This window comes from Mandrillus leucophaeus, unplaced genomic scaffold (assembly GCF_000951045.1).
Source record: "Mandrillus leucophaeus isolate KB7577 unplaced genomic scaffold, Mleu.le_1.0 Scaffold1454, whole genome shotgun sequence".
Lineage (NCBI taxonomy): Eukaryota > Metazoa > Chordata > Mammalia > Primates > Cercopithecidae > Mandrillus > Mandrillus leucophaeus.
In genome coordinates this window covers 334,946-356,023 of record NW_012101426.1, presented here as the reverse complement: position 1 = coordinate 356,023, position 21,078 = coordinate 334,946, and the positions used below count along the sequence as shown (strand labels likewise).

General features: G+C 38.5%; 1 protein-coding gene across 2 annotated transcripts in view; it reads left to right on the top strand.

Annotated features, from left to right (window-relative positions):
- The window catches only part of LOC105535388 (ATP-binding cassette sub-family A member 13-like), a 231,519-nt gene that overhangs the window by 64,855 nt on the left and 145,586 nt on the right, over window positions 1-21,078 (top strand). For both annotated transcript variants that reach the window (XM_011974456.1, XM_011974457.1), the window contains one exon: window positions 4,084-4,192. In XM_011974456.1, the coding sequence (XP_011829846.1) occupies window positions 4,084-4,192 (109 nt within the window). The remainder of the gene's footprint in view (window positions 1-4,083; window positions 4,193-21,078) is intronic.

Genomic DNA, 21,078 nt, shown 5'->3' with positions numbered 1-21,078 from the left:
TTTTTTTTTTTTTTTCTTATAGCTACTTAGTTACTTTTCTGAGGGGCTGTTATTCCTGAGATGAAAGGTCTGTTCTGGGGTGTCATAGTATGTTCCTAAAAGAAGATTAATTTCCTATTTCATTTATTGGACTTTATCACTTCATGACTTATGGACTGGTAGGGAAGGAAATCCCACAGCTTATTTCCAGAACACAGCCTAGTTTTAGAAAACCATCTTGGGAGAAAAAGAAAAAGAAAAAGAAAGAAAGAAAGAAAAGCTTTTTCTTTGAACTCTTTTAAGTCCTGAATGCTAACTTTAACATCATCACAAAGTATGCATTTATTACTTAAAGAATTTATAAAACCTTTCTCAAGTAAAGGCCAGTTTATAAAGGAACGGATCAGGAGTTCCAGAACATTTTAAAATCTGTTCCTTGCAACTCTGCAAATCAATCATTTATTGCCAAAATAATGCTATATAGCAAACAACTGCAAACCGTTAGTAACATGAAGAGTAAACATGCATTTCGCTCATGAGTCTGTGGGATTGTGCTGCTGTGGGCTGTGCATAACAGATGGTGCCAGGCCCCACTAGCTGTGGGGAATTTGGGATGCTCCTTAGCCAGGCCCTGGTTCTGCATCCTGGGAATGTTCCCCAGCTCATCATCTGCATTGGCCCTTAACTCTACTCTGTGAGGTGCTTTCCCTTCCATTGCCCTCTATGGCTGTGTGTGAAGATACTTTAAAATACGCCGTTTGAGTAGCTCTCAGCCTGCTTCCTGCCTGTGGACAGCTGGGTTCTTAGAGAGCTATTTACATTTTACTTGTATTCCAGCCTGGGGTACCTTCTTGATACAGCTTCCTATAAAGCACTCTAGGTTTTCTAGTTTTCTAACTGAGATCCACAAGCTACTCTCACGATATTGTTGAGATATGCTGCTCTCTCTAAAATTAATTAGTGGCATTTGGGGAATGCCAGAATACTAGGGGACAACACCCTTTAGGTTCCTAAAAGCCCTGTGTCCCCCTGAGAGAGTCTCTAAGCAGCATCATTCTTTGAAGATCTCAACAAAGTTCTTACAATCGCACCCTTGACTTGATCTTTCTTCTGAGGCCATGTCTTTCAACATTCTCTGTAGAGAGCTCCATACCCAGGTCAAAATGTTTATTGGGCACCATTTCCATCTTTGAAGTTAATACAGGTGATAATATTACCCACTGTTCTCACACTGTAATATGCATCATCCTTTTTTCAGCTATTTATAGCAGTTTGTTTTTTATTATTTTTCTCCAGTATTCCTAAGTATTTTATCATGTATTTCCAGGCTTCTCTGATTGTTTCTTTGTCCCCCAACTTGCTGTTCTCAAAAGCGATGCCAACTATTTTCAGTTTTTGGTACAGTAACACCTTATTCCAGTGTAAATCACTATGTTGGTATTCTATGGCTACAATAATGCTCTACAACAGCAATTTCAAAGCTCAGTGGCCTCCACAATGGACGTTCATTTAGCTCATGGGTCTGTGAGGTTTTTCTAATACAGAATGAGCTGGGCTGATCTTGGCCAGGAATGAACATGTGTGTGGTTGGCTGGCTATTGGCTTCAGCTGGGATGACAGTGGAGGTCTCAGCTCCACTGTTGCATCTGATCCTCCAGCAGATTAGTCTGGCCATGCTCCCATAGTGATAGCAGAGGCATAAGGGAGCCTTCAGGAACGTACACGTGTCTCTCAAACCTCTGCTTGTGCCACATTCTATTGGCCATAGCAAGTCACATGGCACAGCATCAGATTGGGAGGGCATGAAAGTCATATAGCAAAGCACGTGGATACAGAGATGGTGAAGAACTAGGGCCCTTAATGCAATCATGAACAGAAGTTTTAGCCGGGTGCAGTGGCTCACACCTATAATCTCAGGACTTTGGGAGTCCAAGGTGGGCGGATCACCTGAGATTGGGAGTTCGAGACCAGCCTGACCAACATGGAGAAACCCCGTCTCTACTAAGAATACAAAATTAGCTGGGTGTGGTGGCGCATGCCTATAATCCCAGCTACTCGGGAGGTTAAGGCAAGAGAATCCCTTGAACTCGGGAGGCAGAGGTTGTGGTGAGCTGAGATTGCACCGTTGCACTCCAGCCTGGGCAACAAGAGCAAAACTCTGTCTCAAAAAAACAAAAACAAAAACAAAAACAAAAACAAAAACAAAAACAAAAAAAACCACACAAACAGAGGTCTCAGAGTCTACAAAGGGTGAAGCTAAGGAGGCTGAGCAGGCGGCCTCCTGTCTTTCTAGCTCCATTCTATCAAAGAAGCTCTGCTTTTGTTTCTGTACTGTAGTGTAGTGTTATTTTTAGTTTTTTTTTTAATCGCTCTACTTTTAAAACAAAAATTAAAATAATAAAACAAAACCAAATTAAAAAACCTTAATTCAGGGCAGGGACTATCATTGTGTCTTCTATTTTTTTCCCTTCATTTGAGCAGTTAAGGGAATCAAGGCTTGGGGGAGAAGGAGGTCACAGACAGGGCTAGTGGGAGGTTCCACTTTCCACAGGCAGTGGGCTTTTCTGCCAGATTAGCCTGTCCCATAACTTCAACAGAATCTTAAGCTTCTATCATTTCCAGAAATCTGGCTAGTGCCTGTGCAGGTGTGTGTGTGTGAGGGGGCAGGGTGGCATGGGCGAGAGACCCCGGAGGGTGACAGTACAGAGCTGTGTGGGTGGGTGACGTGGACACACCTCTGATATATGACATAAACTCCTTCAGTTCACTTTTGACTTTTCCATCAAAGGAACTTGGAATTTACCCTACTTTGGAGAATTGTGTGTCTACGTTGCTTTAGATTTTCTTTTTCTTTTTCTTTTTGGTCACAAAATCCCACTCTGTTTAGGCATAGCCTTGAACACTCACAGTTCTGTAGTTAGTGGGTCTCAAGTTTCACTTCTTCCCCTTGGGGTTTAAAAAAATGATTGGCAAGGATTTCTCTGTGAACTTAAGAAAATATTTAAAACGAGTGGTGTGAAAGATGAGGTCTGGTTTCTGAATTGCCTGAAGAGGCAGGCTATTTGAGAAAGAATTGGGGAACACTGTCTTGTGTCTTAGGGTTTTGTTTTTGTTTTTTCTGTTTTTGGTTTTTTAACTATATGATCAATATTTTATTACTTAACTGTTTCCACGAACACAATAGCTGCCACACAAGACTGTGGTTAAAAAATAATTAGTTATAGCATGAAGGGGTGGAAAGAAAATAGATTGGAAGCCCTCAAGTTGGAAGGGATTTGAGATCTAGTCCAAAGTTTGCATAAACTACGAGAACTTGAATAGGTTCCTCCAAGCCTTAACTTGCTGTGGTGCAGTTCTAATTCTACCAAGTGGATTATCTGTCACAAAAGGCAGACTCTTCTAGAGAAATGAGCTGTTCAGTCAATTGAATTAAAACCAAAATGCATCAGTTGGAGTCATCATAGTTCTTGAAGATACTCACTTGCTTTTCAAATTAATAATATATTTTCATTTTTATTAAAATATTGATACTTTGAAATATAGATACTGATGGTGTGATTAGTGTTTTTTATGATGCTTCTTATTCTAGCTTTAATAACATTGTCTTTCTCTTATTTTCACCTTTCTCTTGACAGGCATGCTACTTTATTCTCCATGCTCAGTAAATGTTCAGTTCAGTTTATTCTGAGAAATAATGTTCCATGCTCAGTTATTAATTTGAAAGTAATCATTTTTTTTCTGATCATCTTCCACACTTTTAATTTGCAGGTCAAATTTCATTAGCTTACTAACTGAGAAAGAAAAAAAATGATAGGCTTTGGTTCCTTTTTTCTTGTAAGAATATAATTATAGAGCAACATTCACATTTGTTCTGGGGAAAATTAATCTATTTTTAGCTGTAAATTATATGCTTGAGATAAATATAAAATTAGCATACTGGAATTGACTGCTCACTGTCAGCCACGCAGGAACATTACTTTGAATCCTGCACTCAGGTGCCTTGGAAGTTAATTGACACATATGTTCTTTATATCCCAGAATAGTTGACAAACAGACTTAAGAACTAATTTTGTGAGAGCCATTAAATTATCTTTCTTTTTTTAGGTGTGGTATAATCAGAAGGGTTTTCATTCCCTACCTTCCTACTTAAATCATCTAAACAACCTTATTTTGTGGCAGCACCTACCCCCTACTGTGGACTGGCGACAATACGGTAATGTTATTTTTCATGCATTATAATTCACTACTTTCAAAAGACAATGTTTTTAAAAGTGAAAGAAGCAGAAAAGGTTCTGAATAGAAATGTGAGGAGCAATGAGAAAGTTTCTACTTGGCAGCCAATCCATGTCTAAACACAATACAAAGTTGTAGGCTCTCTTTCCCTTTATTTGTGTGTCATTAAATGTCTTTACTTTCTTGAACCTGTAACCTCCTCTGTAGGATGAGGGGAACAAAATGTGACTGATGAGTTATCTCCTAAAATTATTTTATTCTGTGACTTAGTATCTTACAGAAGCAAGAAAAATTTTATCTTTTAAAGACAATATTATATGGAATACTGTGACAGAGAATACAGACTGTCCCTCCTCCTTATCATTGGGAAGATGAACATCACATTTTGATTTATGCTGAGCCCTCAATTCATCAATTATTTATGTTGATCATGGATTCATTATCTATGCTTTCTTATTTTGGTAAATGGCATGGGTCCATTTCTGGTATCCAGAGTTACCTTATTGGTTTAAGTAAATGTTTATTTATTTCACTTGGGTGGGATAAATTATAATTTGTTAATTTAATTTAGTTTCTTTTCTAAAGAAAGGAAAGAAACAAGAAGTATAAGCAACAGACCATGTCCACCACAATTTATTGACAAAATATATTTGTTGAAACATTAATTCACATAGACATCAACACTAAACAATTTTTCTAATATACTCTCACTTTATTTCAATCGTACTTTATTTTTCCATATTTATTTTTCCTTCTACACCAATTTTTTTAACAAAGTAAATTTAATTATTTTGTGGTACTGTAATTATTTTGGAATGATAATAGGTAATATAAAAGTTAAAAATGTACATGACTAAGAGAAGTATAAAAATACTATAATAGTCATACAGAGTAGGGACAGCAGAATAACATTTACAAAATATTTGAAATGTATCAAGAACTTCATTAGATATTTAACATCCATGGTCTTATCTAATTTTTATGTCAAGTTTGTAAGATAGACAACATTTGTCTACTTTACTGATTAGAAAACTGATTTTCAGAAAACATCTGAGCAAGGTAATAATAGGGCCATAATTGGATTCTAGCTCTAGCTGATAACAAACTCTTGCTCTTCTACGACATCAAACCGAGACGTCATTCTGGTGGGCATGAATACAGCGTGGTTCACAGAGGGGAAGTCATTAACATTGGATCTTGAACAATGAGTAGAAGTTTGACTGAGGTCAGAAAGCCATTCCAGGTCTCAGCAATGCAATAACAATCATAGTGTATGTTCAGCTTATGTGGAAGAGTCCAGTTTGACCTCATCATAAAGCTGAACATAGAGGGATAATTGTTGATCACTTTGGAAAGGTTGTTTAACATAAAATGCTGCTTGGCTTTGACTGACATGATGAAGAGTATGGAGTTTGGTAAGCAATAGACAGGCTTTACCAATATGTGACAATAAGAATGACATCATATAAGTAATATGTTAGGAAGAATGATCTGGAAACCGCTGATTAAAGGAAAAAGACTGGTGGCAATTTAATGACCTATTGGAAGGATATTGCTTACAATTTTGAGGCCAGGATGAATCCAGAGGAAAAAGAAATGATAAATTTCAGACAGATGGGAGAAAAGATTGAGGCACTAGGGATGGGAATAAACAAGATTTTAAGAAAGGCTAAAATATAAACCTGAGCATTTTAAAGTTCAGTACTGATGACATTATAAGAAATGTCAGGGAGAAGATACATTTTCAAGGAAGGGGTGAGGTGATTTGTGCAGGATCAGAGATGCTACTTTGGTTCACATATATAGATGAAAATGTGCAGTAGGATTCAGAAAACTGGAGAGAAAAGTTCAGTAGAGCAGTCATAGGTAACCTAAGTTCTAACCTTAATAACAAATGATAGATAAAAGTGTTGGTAAAGTGAGATCCTGCATGGGTCAGACACAGGCTCAGAACAGAAGAGGGCTATGGGTAGAACAGAGGGAAGAGGACAAAATTCTGTATCCCTTGAGGTAAGAAGATCTTGGCACGAAGGCCATTGGGGCAGAATTTCACACAGATAGGCAGGAAAAATGAAATATTTCAGGGTCATCCAGAAGAATAAGAATGCAGAGGTTTTGTTGGTGACCTTCAGAGGGCTAGTTCAATGGTGTTTCAGAAATGAAAAATTAAAGCAGAAGGAATTAAGCAGAGAGAGGTTTTTTTCGAAACGAGACTAAACAGATAAATTCTAATTTGACTTGTTGATGCATCATCATGGGAAAGGAAGGTTTGTGCAATAAATTGGGAATATACAATACATAGCCCCACAGGAGGGTGTGTTGGGAGTTATTATCAAAATATTGATAAAGAACTCCCACAAGCAGGGCTCTGAAGAAAATATTGTATTACATCCCTTGATGCGTGCTTGTTCCTATGGGAAATGGACAGAGCTAGAACTATTAGCTTAATAATTATAGTGAAACAAACCTTGCCCCAGTATGGAGCTACGATAAATCCCGTGAAAGCAGAAGTTGTGTTTTGCTCCCTGTTGGTCTCAGCAGTCCCACAGCACCAGGCTCAGGGGACATTCAGGCTATAACAAGTGAATGCACGGATCATTGTACTACACGGACAATATATCACACTTCTCATCACAATGGTTTTTGATGAGGTCTCAGCAGATGTACACATTCTGATATTAGAGATTTCTGAATCCTGATGCAGGCCACTTGATAAGAAGCTATTTTCTTAAAACCCAGGCTGGCCCTTTCTCTCTATTGAGTAAATTTGCAGCTTTTCAGAACCCCTAATTTTGAACCTAAAACTCATTGTAAATCTGAATATTATGATGATTCAACTGGAGTCAGTTTTTAAAGTATAGAAAGGCTGGTACTGGCCTAGACCAAATAGATGTGGTTTGAGAAGTGAATCTCCAAGGTAAATCATTTCCTCCTGTATGAGTATGACTGCAGTTGGGGTGTTCTCTACTTAGTGAGTGCAAAAGATGCCAAGACTTCCTTGCAAGTACAGCCTAGAGCATGGGGGAAAGGCATGGATTTGGGGGTACATGTAAGGGATGAAAAAAGCATGAAATATATTTTCATATCAGAGACTTTTTCCCTCTCTTTATGCTCACATTAGTAACTTAGTCACATGTCATGTAATATTTTTCAGAATCTCAAGGAAATTTAAGTCAGTTGAGGCCAAAATCCTAATCTTGATTGCGTTTTGTCCTGCATATTCCATGGTAAATCAGCAAATCTTACCTCTTCTGCCCTTGAAATCCTGAATGTGCACATTTTCAGTATGTTACTATTGCTCACCTGGCCCATGGTACCATGCACTCCTACCTGGACGCTTTAACCAGCTTATTTTGTGGGTCCCTGGGGCCACCCTTGCTCCCTACCCCAAAAGTCTCATCTCTGCATACGTGCCCACCATCACCCATGGAATGTGTCTGTCAGATTACAGCATCCCCTCTGGCTTCCTATAGCTCTTAAAAGAAAGAAACAGTTCCTACCTATGACCTGCAGGTCCTCCCTGGTCTGGGCCCTGCAGCCTCTCCTGCTTCATCTCAAACCACTTAATCACAACCTTGCTGAAATTTCAACTCTAGCCACACCTGACTCCTTGCTTTCTCCTAAGTATGCCACCTGTTCTCCCATTTCACATCACAGTTCCCTTTTCTGGAATTTTCTCTCCCTTATATTTACATGACTTGCCCACTCACTTTCTTTTAACTTTTCCCAGCAATGTCCAACTGGGGTGAAATACTAAAAATACAAAAACAAAACACAAATCCAATTCTATGTGCCCACCGCAGATGACCTTGTGTAACTTTCTGATGATAGTCTATGTCTGCGCATCTTCCTATTCTGATTGCACTCTTCTGAAAGCGTTTTTGTCAAGATTCCACTTATATTGATTCAGCAATAAAGGCACAATCAAGATGTTGCTATTTCTCTGGGAAAAGTATTTCTAAAATTGTAAACCTCGTCCTTCTTGCCCAATATTCAAGACTTTTAATGCCTCACATGTGTGTTCATGATAAAGATCACACTTCTAAATTGGCATGTGCTAGCTGCTCCTGACCTATCATCTCAGCCTCGTCTCTCCCTTACGGCCCCTCACTTTCCCCTCTGTGTGGCTGGCCTTTGCATCACTGCCCTGCCATCCCTGTGAGCCTGGTAGCTGCATTGCCTCTGCTGAGACTGCCTGTCTTCTCCTGCATCACCTTAAGCATTCCTGCTCAACTTTCTAGGCCCATCTCAGACATCAGCTCTGCTGGAATACTCACCACCCTTGCAGGATGAATTAGTGGCTTTTCTTTCTTCTCCCATAGTTATTTGCTTATGAAATTCAACCATATATTTATTTTTAGCAAGCATTCATATAATGACAGATATTTCCCAGACACTGTGTTAGGTCATTGCTGTATTTTGAATGTGTCTCCCAAAAGTCTATGTGTTGGAAACTTGGTCCCCAGTGTAACAGTGTTGGGAGGAGGGGCCTTTGGGAGGTGCTTGGGTCATGAGGGCTCCACTGTCATGAATGACTTAATGCCGGTGTCTCAGGAGTGGGCTACTTATTGCTGGTGCCATGCCCTTGGAGTTCCCAGACTCCAGACTGTGAAAAACAACATTTTTCCTTTATAAATTACCCAGTCTCATAGCTGGGCATGGTGGCTCATTCTTGTAACCCCAGAACTTTGGTTGGCTGAGGCAGGTGTATCACCTGAAGTCAGGAGTTCGAGACCAGTCTGGCCAACATGGGGAAACCCTGTCTCTACTAAAAATAAAAAGAAATTAGCCGGGTGTGTTGGTGGACACCTGTAATCCCAGCTACTTGGGAGGCTGAGGCAGGAGAATTGCTTGAATCCGGGAGACGGAGGTTGCAGTGAGCTAACATCACTGTACTCCAGCATGAGCGACGGTCTCAATAAATAAATAAATAACCCATTCTCAGGTATTGTATTATAGCAAAAGAAAATAGACTAAGACAGTCATTAGAGCAGTTGATACTTCACGTTATCATTATTTGTTTACATTCCTTTGTTAATAAGAATGTAAACACTTCTTGGAAGGTGTTTATACTACTGATGTTTGTGTTTTCTAAAGTCTTTATTCATAGATATTTAATAAATATGTTATTTACGTGAATTTGCTTTTGCACTACATTTTAGGGTTACTATAGTACATTACATTATGATAATTACCTTCTAAAATAAAGATAAATATGCAGCAAAATATGTACTTGCTTCTTTCATTACTAGGACCTTTTAAGTTGGCATAATTTTATTAAATTAAAATGTTAAATAAAGACATAATGAACCTAAGAGGAAATTTCTTTTAATAAGATTAACAGAATAAGTGAAAACAGAAGATTAAATAGATAGTGCTTAAGTAGATAAGAAGGTATCTTCCTCTGATAGAGTAAAAATGAAAGGGGATAGGTATTATTTTATTTTGTGTTATTGGGGGTGGTTGTGGGTGGTGATGATAGCAGTTGTAAAGGTTAAACTTCTCCAACTACTTATTGAAATTTCATCCAAACCTTGGAGTGCTAGTAATGACGTGCCACCGTGTGAGAGGAATTAACCTCAGCAATGTCATGGACAAGCTAGATCCATGGTCATTAAACTGTCTACTCATTGGAATCACTTAAGCGTTTAAAAAATACTTATTTCTGTCGCTCACTCAAAAAGATTCTGATTTGGTTGATTTGGAGTAAGTCTTTGACAGCAGACATTTTAAATGTTTTTGGGTGATTCTAATTTTAACCAAGTCTGAGAACCACTGGGTTAAACTGATAAACTTCCCAGCTGATCCATATTTTGACCATTGAAGCGGGAAAACAGACAGAAGTATAAGTTAGTAGTCAGTTTAGAGATATCCACACTCACCTTCTCACTGCTAGGAAGGAACCTGATAGATACCTGGCTACTGGGTGTCAGGGGAGGACTGTTCTGTATTAGAACAAGAAAGAGCTCTTGTCTTTCTTTTCTCCACATTTATATATCTCTTTTGTAATCCCCTGGAGGGCCACAACTCATTAGTATGCTGCAAACCCCAGAGGGGAAGGAGAAGGGTGGTGCATGTTGCATGCTAGGATGATGGGACAGAGATGAAATGAACCTGGGAGCAGTGAATGACATGCATGGTAGTTTTTCCTGCTTTGCTTTTGATGAAATGAGAAACCTGCTAAAATCTCCAAATCATAACAGAGAGTATGAGCATGAGAACAGGGGAAAATCTCTGATCTGTAATAGACCTACTGAATGAACCGCATTGGCTGTTGGTAATTGGCTGGCATCCATAACTTTCAACATGCCCTTGAGAGCTTTGGAGATATTTAGAGAGAAGATCTGGTGGTACCCAAGTGAAGGTAAAGGGGCACCCTGGTAAGGGAGGATTCTGAGCAATGAAAAGCATCAGTACTAGCTTGCCCTTGCTGGAATCAAGAAGAAGTAAGAAACAAAAGGACAGCAAAGCCAGTTACCAAACCCAGCGTGGAACAAGGACTGATCCCCCAACCACAGAGAGGAGGACATTGCATATATTGAGAGGGTGTTTTCATGGGGAGCATCTCATGGTGTGTTTATATCTGCATAAATAGAGGAAAATGTGTGAACTCTATGAAAGAGAGGATAAAAGATAAGAAGAAAATGCCAGGCGGAGCTGCAGTGTGTTACAAAAAAGGAGCTAACTTAGATGAAGACAGAAATATGAATTTTCGTTGGATACAGTGAATAACATTATTGATTGATTACAAACCTCTCTCCTTCATTTAGAATTATTGACTTAAAGAACAAACATGCAGTATTCTCTAAGAACACACAGGGAAAAGGTGACACAGTAAAACTGATCAGAGGGGAAAAGCTAGAGGAGTCAGTATAGAAAAAAAGCAGATGAATCACAAAGAAAGAAGCAATGATGTAAGAAGAAAATGAATCAAACACAAAACAAAACAACAAAATAATTCAGTACCAATGGATTGGAAGAGTTTGTCATGATTCTATCAAAATTTGTGAATTAGGTATTATGGCAGTAGCAATGATTGATGGACAAATTTGGTGAATTTTCTAAAGTTCAAGGATAAAGAAAAAAGTTTTTACAAAGCAACGAGTCAAAGCACATTAGTTTCAAAGGAATGAAAATAAGACTGGCCTCTGACATTTTTTATAATTTCCTTTGAGATTTCATCTTTGACTCAGGGATTGTTTAGACACATGTTATTTAAATTCTAAGTTTTTGAGATTTTCCTGTGGTCTTTCTGTTACTGATTTCTGGTTTGATTTATCATGGTCAGTGACCATACTCTGCATTATTTCAATTATTTTAAATTGGTTGAAGTTCATTTTATGGTCAGGATATTGTTTATCTTGAAGCTTCCATGGGTGATTAAGAAAAAAGTATTCTACTCGTTGTTAGAAATGTATGTTATATGTCAATTAGATCCTGTTGGTTGATTATGTGGTTTTGTTCTTCCGTATCTTCCCTGATCATTAAAGATTACTGAATCTTCGCTGAAGATCATCACTGACACATATCATTTGCTGAGAGGCCAGTAGTAAAGTCTCCAAATTGTGGCTTTGTTTCTTTGTTCAGTTCCATCAGTTTTTACTTCATGTATTTTGAAGCTCTGAGGTACACGTCAAATGTGTACCTCACATTGGTACCTTACAGACATATGGCATAGTCACATATTTCTGGTGGATTGAGCCTTTTATCATTTGGGATGATTATATTTTCCTGGTAGATTAATCCTTTGCATATATGTAGTGTTCCTCTTTGTCACTAGTAAATGTAGTTGCTGTGAGATCTATTTTATCTGATATTAACGTAGTCGCTCCTTCTCTTATTCTTTTGGTTAATGTTTACATGCTATATCTTTTCCATTATTTTTTTTCCAACCTATCTCATTGTGTAAAGTGAGTTTTGTGTAGAGCGTATATTGTTGGGTCGTATTTTTTAAACTGAGCTTCCTATCTCTGCCTTTTAATTGGTGTTTGGGAATCATTTACATTTAAGGTAATTGCTTATATATTTGGGTGTAAGTTTGACACCATCATTTGTTTTATGTTTCCTATTTCTCTTTTCTTGCTTTCCATGAGTTACTTGAGTATTTTTTTTTCAGGATTCTATCATAGTTTATTTATAGTATTTTTAAGTATATACATTGATTTAGTTTTCTTAGTGGTTCTTCTAGGTGTTAAAATACATATGTATGACTTATCACAGTCTACTGATATTGTTATTTACTATCTTGGGTGACGTGTAGAAAGCTTACTTCAATTTAGGTCCTTTTACCCTGTTTACCTTTAAAATATTATTGTCTTAAGTATTTCCTATACATCGAGCACCACATCAGATGGTGTTCTAATTTTTAGTTAAGTCACCAAATGTGACTTAGGAAACTCATGAGGTGAACGATAGTCTATTATGTATGCTGCTATTTTTAATACATCTTGATGTTCATCTTTCCTTTTGGAAGTTCTAAGCCTTTTCCTGTTATGATTTCCTTTGTGTTTAAGTAACTTCTTTTGCTATTCTTTAAGAGTAGGTTTGCTAATGACAAATTTGCTTGTTTTTTTCAATGGATGCAATCTTTATTTCACCTTGATTCTTGAAAGATATTTTCACTGAATATAGAATTCGTGGTTGACAATTAAAGAAAAGCTCAGCACTTAAAAAATGTGCTACCTCTTTTTGGCCTCCATGGTTTCAAATTAGAAATCCAACTATTACTCTAGTTGGTATTTTCTTCCCTCTCTCTTTGTGACTGCTTTAAAGAATTTTTTTTGTTGTTGACTTATTAGTTTCTAGAAATTTAATTATAATGTATCTTGGTGTGGCTTTCTTTGGTTTTATCCTGTTTGGGATTTACTTAGCTCTTGGATTTTTAGGTTTTTTTTTTGTTTGTTTGCTTTTTGTTTTTTTTTTGCCAAACTTGGGAAGTTTTCAGCTGTTATGTCTTTGAACACTTTTTCAGCCCCACTCACTCTTTCCTTTTTCTCTGAGATCGGGTAATGAGATTATTAGCTCTTGTATTGTTTTTCCACAGGTCTCTTTCCTGAGTCTCATTTTAAAAAAAGTTTATTTCTCTATGTTATTTAAATTGGATAAGTTTTATGTTTTCAACTCGAGTCCATGGAGTCTCTATTTGTTTAGCTGCACTCAACTGTGGAGCATATCCAGTGGGTTTTTAATTTCTGTCATTGTATATTTTAGTTTTAGAATTTTCATTTGTTTTTAAATCATTTATATTTTCTAGTGAGATTTTAATTTGTTTTTCATATTTAAGGAAAATTCAGCATTACTTTTTGAAGCATCTTTATGATACACATTGTCAGATAATTCTGACATTCAGTTCATTTTGACATTACCATCTGTTTATTATCTTTCTCAACTGGTAATATTCTGGCTCTTGTTGTGAAGGATTATTTTCAGTTATATCCTAGACATTTTGGAAACTGTAGTATGTGACTCTGGATGCCTTTTCCTAGCAGGCAACCCTTCTGTTGAGGAATCGTATGAGAGCCACCTAGATGTGTATGTTTTGATCCCCTGTGGGCCCGATGACACCACCCTGACTAGGCAAAGGTAGAGAACTGACTTACACTGCTTTTGTGCAGATGAGTGGGATCAGATTGCCCACCAGCCTCACTGATACATTTATGGTAAATGAGGCATTGACTCATGCTGTCTCATTGCCTCTAAGTGAGGAAGGAGTAGAGTCTGCTCCCCACTGGGCCCTGATGATGCTGGAGACAGTTAGTGAAGTACCAGCTAGCTCACTTTGAAAGTATTCTTTAGTCTCATCTGATCGAAGCCAGATGGGAATGGATGCTTGGCATCCGTCTGGGTCCTGCTGACACTGGGGTCAGGGCAGTGGTGGAACCAGGGTACTGAGTAGCCATATTCTGCACTTCTGGGTTCAGTCTCATTGCTGCCAGGTAGATGTGGAGGCTCAGTTCTTCACTGGTCCCTCGTGACATGAGAAGTAGAGTGGCAGCTAGCCCTGTCTCACTCTGCTTTGTGAAGTCTCATTGCTACCAGGAGGGATGGAGACTCAACTTGTCTCAGGATCCCAGCGAGAAAACCATTGTGCCCCTTGTCTCTGTCAGGTGGGGAGTGGAAGATTCACTACCCAAAGGGCCCTGCTGAAACCTGAGAGGGTGGGGACAGTTTTGCTGGTGGTGTTTGCCTAGAGTAAGGCAGATATTGCTAAAGAGTAGTTCTTTTGTTAGACCACTCTTTTCCGGGTCCTTTGGTTTTTTTATTTGTGGGAGTCTTTCTTATTTGTACTTGTTGAGTTTCAATTTGGAGATTTGGGCAATGCCTTGTTCAGGATGTATGTGAGGTGATAAGGAAGCCAGGGTATTTATTGTTGTATTGTTGAAGTCTTACAGTATCAGGGCACCACCATCTTGTTTGCATCCCAGAATCTTCCTATTTCTATTTGTTGTGTTATGTCCAGCAGTTTTTCATTGGAAAAATGAGGACCTGGCAGAACTGGGGCTGCTCCATCTAGAGGGAATATCTCTGGCATATTAACCACAACCTCAAATGCGAGAATAATAGAATAGCACCTATGGAATATGGAAAGAAAAAGCTATACTCCCCACATTCTGCACCTAGTGAAGATGTTTCCTGTAAAGCACATGGGCCACAGAGATATGCTCATGTAGAATATGGCTCAAAAATATATTGTAGACATATTGTTCATTAAAAAGAATACCAGGAGATAGCTACTTGAGATATTAACTGAAATGAAGATCATGAAAAATATTGAATGCACACAAGGAAGAAAAGAACTTGGGTGAGCACCGGTTGTAGTGAAGGACGTAGATTATGCAAAGGTTTGTATGCGTGTGGTAAAAAATTAATGGAAGATCAAGAATTATCCATTAAACTGAAGATATGTAATATAAAACTTAATAATAATAGTTACATGTAGAGAAAATTCTCAACAGAAATAATTAAGATTCAAATGCAAACAGTGATTATTTCTGATTGGTTTTGGATAGAATTATAAGTTATTTTAATTTTATTCTTCACCCTATTTTAAAATTTAAAACCCTTCTACAATTGGCATCTATTACTCATAAGAGTAATAATTAATCTTAGTGTTGAGAAAAATACATTTTTTTCAGGATAGATTGATGAGGAAGAGAGAGAGAAAGTCATCAAAATGCCATGTAGTCAGAAGAGCTCATATATTTCTTTTAATAGTTTGTTAGATTGAATTAACTTTTTACCCTTCCATATTTCAGTGATATCTCATAGTGAATCAATTAAAACAACATAAACTTTCCACATATACTGATGGTAAGACAAATTTTTTCCTTTTGATGTAGATGCTTACAGACATCTGGGCATTGATACTTCTAAAGACATACATTTTATAGGAGTAATGAACCCAAAAGTGAGTACTTGAATTGGAGACATGTTAAGTATCTTGCTATCATAATGGATATTCAACAAAAACACAGATGTGCATTTTTACCAAAGACAAATAAACAGAGTCTGGAAACCATAACAGATGTAGCCATAATGAGAACACTAAATGAGAAAACTAATTTTGTACATTCATACATTACTGTGGGCCAATTCCTGGAAAGAAAAGCCAGAATATAAATGATAAGAACAAGCAAACAAAGAAAAATTATTCAAGTGTACTCAACATGTACATTTTGAAACGTCATTTCTGAAAACTTGTGAAGTAATGTCGTAAAGACTTGAGTGAACTTCTTCTACTCAATTCTGGTGTTGAAACTATGCCCCTTTTACTTAGGAACCTTGTACCTTTTACCAACATCATTGTCTCAAGATTCTATTACAGTACAATTTTTATCTAACTAGAGTACTGAGTGCTCAACATACAGTGAAATCAACAACCCAATTACAGAGATTGTCCATTGCAATAACGTGTTTTTTATAGCAAGGATATCAAAGACTATAAATGATTTTCCTAGTCTCATAGGAAATTGATTATACTGGTATCCAGAAAATCGGGGTTGTAGTTCTCACTCTGGCACCAATTATGCTTGACCTCAGATAAGTTAGTGGAGTATGCTTATGCCTCCGTTTCCTTACCTGCACCCACTCACCAACCCTCGGCTACACTTCCTTTACAGTAGGCTCCATCACGTCTGGTGGGATTCCTCTTTATGAGACAGGGCATAGCTATCCTCTCTTTCTTTGGATGCATGAAGAGAGCTCTGCTTTCTAACATTTTACTGTTTTAAAGAACAAGGGGTATCATGGGAAGGTGCAGGGTAGTGTGAGGGTGAGCCCATGCAGTTGCAATTGCTCCTACCTGCTGCTTTTTGCTCAGGAATCTAGGACAACCAAGGATCCTTAAGTAGGAGAGTAAGCTTCCACCTGTGTCTTGTTTGTTCTTTCTTTATTCATTACTCTTATTTTTGAGAAAGTACCTGTTATTTATTTAAATATCTCCAAGTCTGTCTTCCTTTTTGAAAAATAAGAGTAAAATCTTTTTAGCACCAATTTAAAGATATATTAGCTTGATTTTTTTTTTTTTTTTGAGACGGAGTCTCACTCTGTTGCCCAGGGTGGAGTGCAGTGGCCGAACTCAGCTCACTGCAAGCTCCGCCTCCCGGGTTTACGCCAAGCTTGATTTTTATATATGTTTAATTCTATGCAGCTGGTTTCAAAGAATGACTATGATTCTAAAAACATCTAATGTAGTGATTGACAAGCTAAATCGCAATATAAAAATGAAAAGTTCTCCCAGTGTTCCTAAACCAAAACATTACATGGGTTTCACCCTGCACCTCTCTGCCACCCCTCCAGTCTTCCCACTGAAGCTCCAGGGCAGCCCTGCAGGATTGCACTTTCCTTGCACTCCAGTCTTGTGCTGAGGTATCCTGTGCATCTGGAATCTACCCTTCCTTAGAAAGCTCCCCGACTTCCTCCCACCCTGGTGCTCCTCCCACCCTGGTGCACCCAACATCCTAAGTGACTTTATACAGGACATAGTCCTGTGAATGGGCTGTAGTACCCCCACCACACTGTGCTTTCTCAGGGAGGGCCTACTTGTCCCTCCCATCAAACTGCTGTGGCATAATGGGCAGGGAAAAGATGCATGTTGAATGAATTCTCAGTTCTGTGAAGGAAGAGGAATCAAATCTCTATTTGACCCTTGGTGAAACTCAATTACTGTCCAGTGCCCTGGTTTTCACCACCAAGATCATACCAAAGTCAGAACATTCTTTAACCCTTGGCCTGACAGGGGCAGGCTGTTGCCTTATAAAAGGTGGTGGTCAATGTCCAGTGGAGGGAGGTAGGGAGTGAACTCAAGACTGACAGCAGGTCCAGGGTTTTCTCTACTTACTTGATGACAGTTTTTTCCTAAGCACTGTGGTCTAAGGCCCACTCATTCTCTGTGTCTTAGCTTTGAAAGATACTTTTTAATTTCAGAGTGAAAACATGGGAATGTTAAGCCCAAAGTGCTTAGGAATTGTCCAGGAGCTCTGAGTCCTGAGCAGAAAGGCCCCATTCCAAGGCCATGAGGATTCCCTAGAGGGCCCTGTGAGAGGAACTGTAGATCACTGTGTTCTTCAACAGAGTGTCTTTAAATATTTACTCTGTGACAATCATGTAAATTATAGGACTCTAAAGCCAGTGCCAAATTGAAAATCTGTGGCCCCTCTGAATTATTTATGAGTAAGGGACCTAGGAAGGGAGAGGCAGCCACTGTAGTTTGGGGGGTTCTGGTATTTGCACCAGTGGTTTTTTACTTCTGAGACCTAGGCGGAGACAGAGGTCATGGAGGATTATAGCTATGTGCAAAAAATTGGAAGAGAAGGCAGGATGGCTGCCATCAGTGGGCTCTCTCCTGAAGTTCTTTATGTGAAATTTATCAGCTGCTCTATTCTGCTGTCATAGTTGAGGTTTTCATTTCTATGTTATGCTGTCATTGGGATCCATTGCGGCTCATTGTACAGGCAGGATTATCAGTGCTCTGTATGTTAGTAGGTGATTTGAAGAAAGAGGCACAGACCTGGGACTCCAGACACGTGGGTTCTGCCTGTGTCAGGAGCACGTTCCAGACTCCAGGAAAAGTCACTACATTCCTCTGATTCTGTTTCTGCTTCTGGAACACAAGGGCCTGTCCAAGCTAGACCACTTCATGGGATTTCATTTTCCTATAATAATTTACCGTTCTAAAATGCTGAAGCTGACTTACAAAGAACTGTGCATAGTATACTAGCTTCCTTAACACAATTTCACCATCAGATTACTGAATGAGAAAATGTATTATGAAAACATCCAGCAGAAGATCTGGCACATTGGGGAATTACTAACTACAGGAGCAGTCAATCATTTCACCAGCGAGATGGGAGACCAGATGTACTCTCGCCTCCTAGATTAAAACCCTAAAAGAATGACACAAATCCAGGAAATGTGCTAAAATGAAGGGCAATAAATTCATAGCAGAGGAACTAGGATACAGAAAGCAAATATGAGAGCACTGTTTTTAATCTTTCAGCAATGACTGTCATGGTTTAAGGTAAGGAAAAGTATTTATGCCACTTGATCAAATAAAGATCCAACCTTGGTATTTTAACATTTTATTATTGAGCTCCCCACAGAAACAGCAGTGTTCTTTTGGCAGCTTTTCACTGCAGAATGAACAGAACAGAGGCCTTCAGCCTCCAGCCTTGTATCTTTCCCACTGTATGGCTATAGTCTTCGGAAAACCAGACATGTGTGCTGAAGAAAGATGTATGATATGCTGGCAGGGAAATGATTGTAGTGTCTGCAGACCAAGGTCTGAATCTCAGCTGTGTCACAGCTGTTAGTCTATAGGAAGATTTCCTAAATATTTGTGCTGCAGATACTGCTTCTGTAAACAGGCATAATATTTCTGATGTGACATAGTTGCTCTATCAGAATTTATACAAACAGTCTAATGTCCTAAACAACATACAGTACATGGCTACAGGCTAATTTTTGTGTATTTCTGGCTACTAACCCTTTCTTTCTGCTCACAAGTATGAAAGGACTTAGAGTTTGAGATTTCCCTCTCCTCCTTTTTACCTTTCATTTACCTCCTTTACATTTTCATACTCCTGAAAATTTAATTAATCCTCTTTTTGTGCATGGTGAGGATAACTAAGATCTAATTTCTCAGCAAATGTTTTAGTATGCAAAACGTTATTAACTATAGTTGCCATGCTATACATCTGGTTTCCAGAACTTATTTATATATTTACTTATGTGTGTATTTATTTTTTGAGAGAGATGAGGTCTCACTCTGTTGGCCAGGCTGGAATGCAGTGGTCCAGTCATGGTTTACCACAGCCTCAAAATCCTGGGCTCAAGCAGTCCTCCCACCTCAGCCTTTCAAGTAGCTGGGACGACAATTGCATGCCACCATGCCCTGATAAGTAAAACAATTTGTTTGGTAGAAATGGGGGATCTCCATGTTGTCCAGGCTGGCCTCAAACTCCTGGGCTTAAGCAATCTTCCTTCCTTGGCCTCCCAAAGGGCTGAGATTACAGGTGTGAGCTACCATGCCCAGCCTTTATCTTATGTCTGGAATTTTGTATCCTTTGACTAACATCTCCCCATTGCCTCTTTCCCTGGCCCCTGGTGACAGCCTTCTGCTCTCCCTTTCTGTGAATTTGATTTTTAAAAGTTCTACATATAAATGAGATTTTGCAGTGTTTGCCTTTCTTTGACTGGCTTATTTCACTTAACATAATGTCCTTCATGTTCATTCATGTTGTCTCAAAGACAGAATTTCCTTCTCTTTTGAAGCTGAGTAATGTTCCATTATGTGCATGAATATCTGTCTATCTTATATTTTCTGTATCCATTCATTTATCAAGGGACACCGGTTATTTTCATATCTTGGCTGTTGTGAATAATGCTGCAATGAACATGGGCCTGCAGATATCCCTTCAAGATAGTATTTTATTTTACTTTATTTTTTGACATATATCCAGAAATGGGTTTGCTAGAGCGTATGGTAGACCTATTTTTAATTTTTTGAGACACCCCATACTGTTTTCTGTAATGGCTGTACTAATTTACATTCCCACCAGCAGGATAAAAATTGTGATAATAATTTTGTAATGTATACATATATCAAAACATTACATTGTACACCTTAAATGTACGCAATTTTTATTTATCAATTATACTTGAATACAGCTGGAAACAAAACGAACAAAATGAAAGCAATAATAATTGAAAACAAAGGAAATTTAATTCAGCGTTGGACAGACATGAGGCAGGAGTTGGGTGTCAGCAGGGCTGGACAGGAAGCATAAGGAAATGATGACGCATGCCTGCAGCCATAGAGTTTGGGGAAACGATAACAATCCAGCTTCTCAAATGGGAGCAGTGGGAGAATACAAAGATTGGATTTAACTTTAAAGGAGATCTGTGTCTAGGTAAAGAATATGGGCTCTATTTTTCTATTTCTTTCTGGAAGTTCTCTAGACTTTCTGGGTGAGGGGATTCATGAGTGTGTGGAGAAGCGAGCTGAGCAGGCATGCACATGTTTGTGAGTGAGGCCTGGCACAGCGAGGATGGAGTTCAGGTGAAAGTAACAGGACTCGGCAACTTCTTGGACGTGTGGGGTTAAGAAGAGCAGGGAGATGGGAGGACTTAGTGTTTTCTGAGCCTGGGTGACTGGGAAGATGATGGGGATATTTGCCCCAGAGTGTGTGTGTGTGTGTATGTGTGTGTGTGTATTTAGGTTAAACAATTTCAGTATTCTACTGTGTTCCTCAAATAATGTAATTCCAAGACATGTACTTAGCTAACCACATTTCTCAGGATCCTCTTAATCTAGAATGTTCTCATTCTTTTGTAGAATCTGGAAGAGCACACAACATTGCAAATATG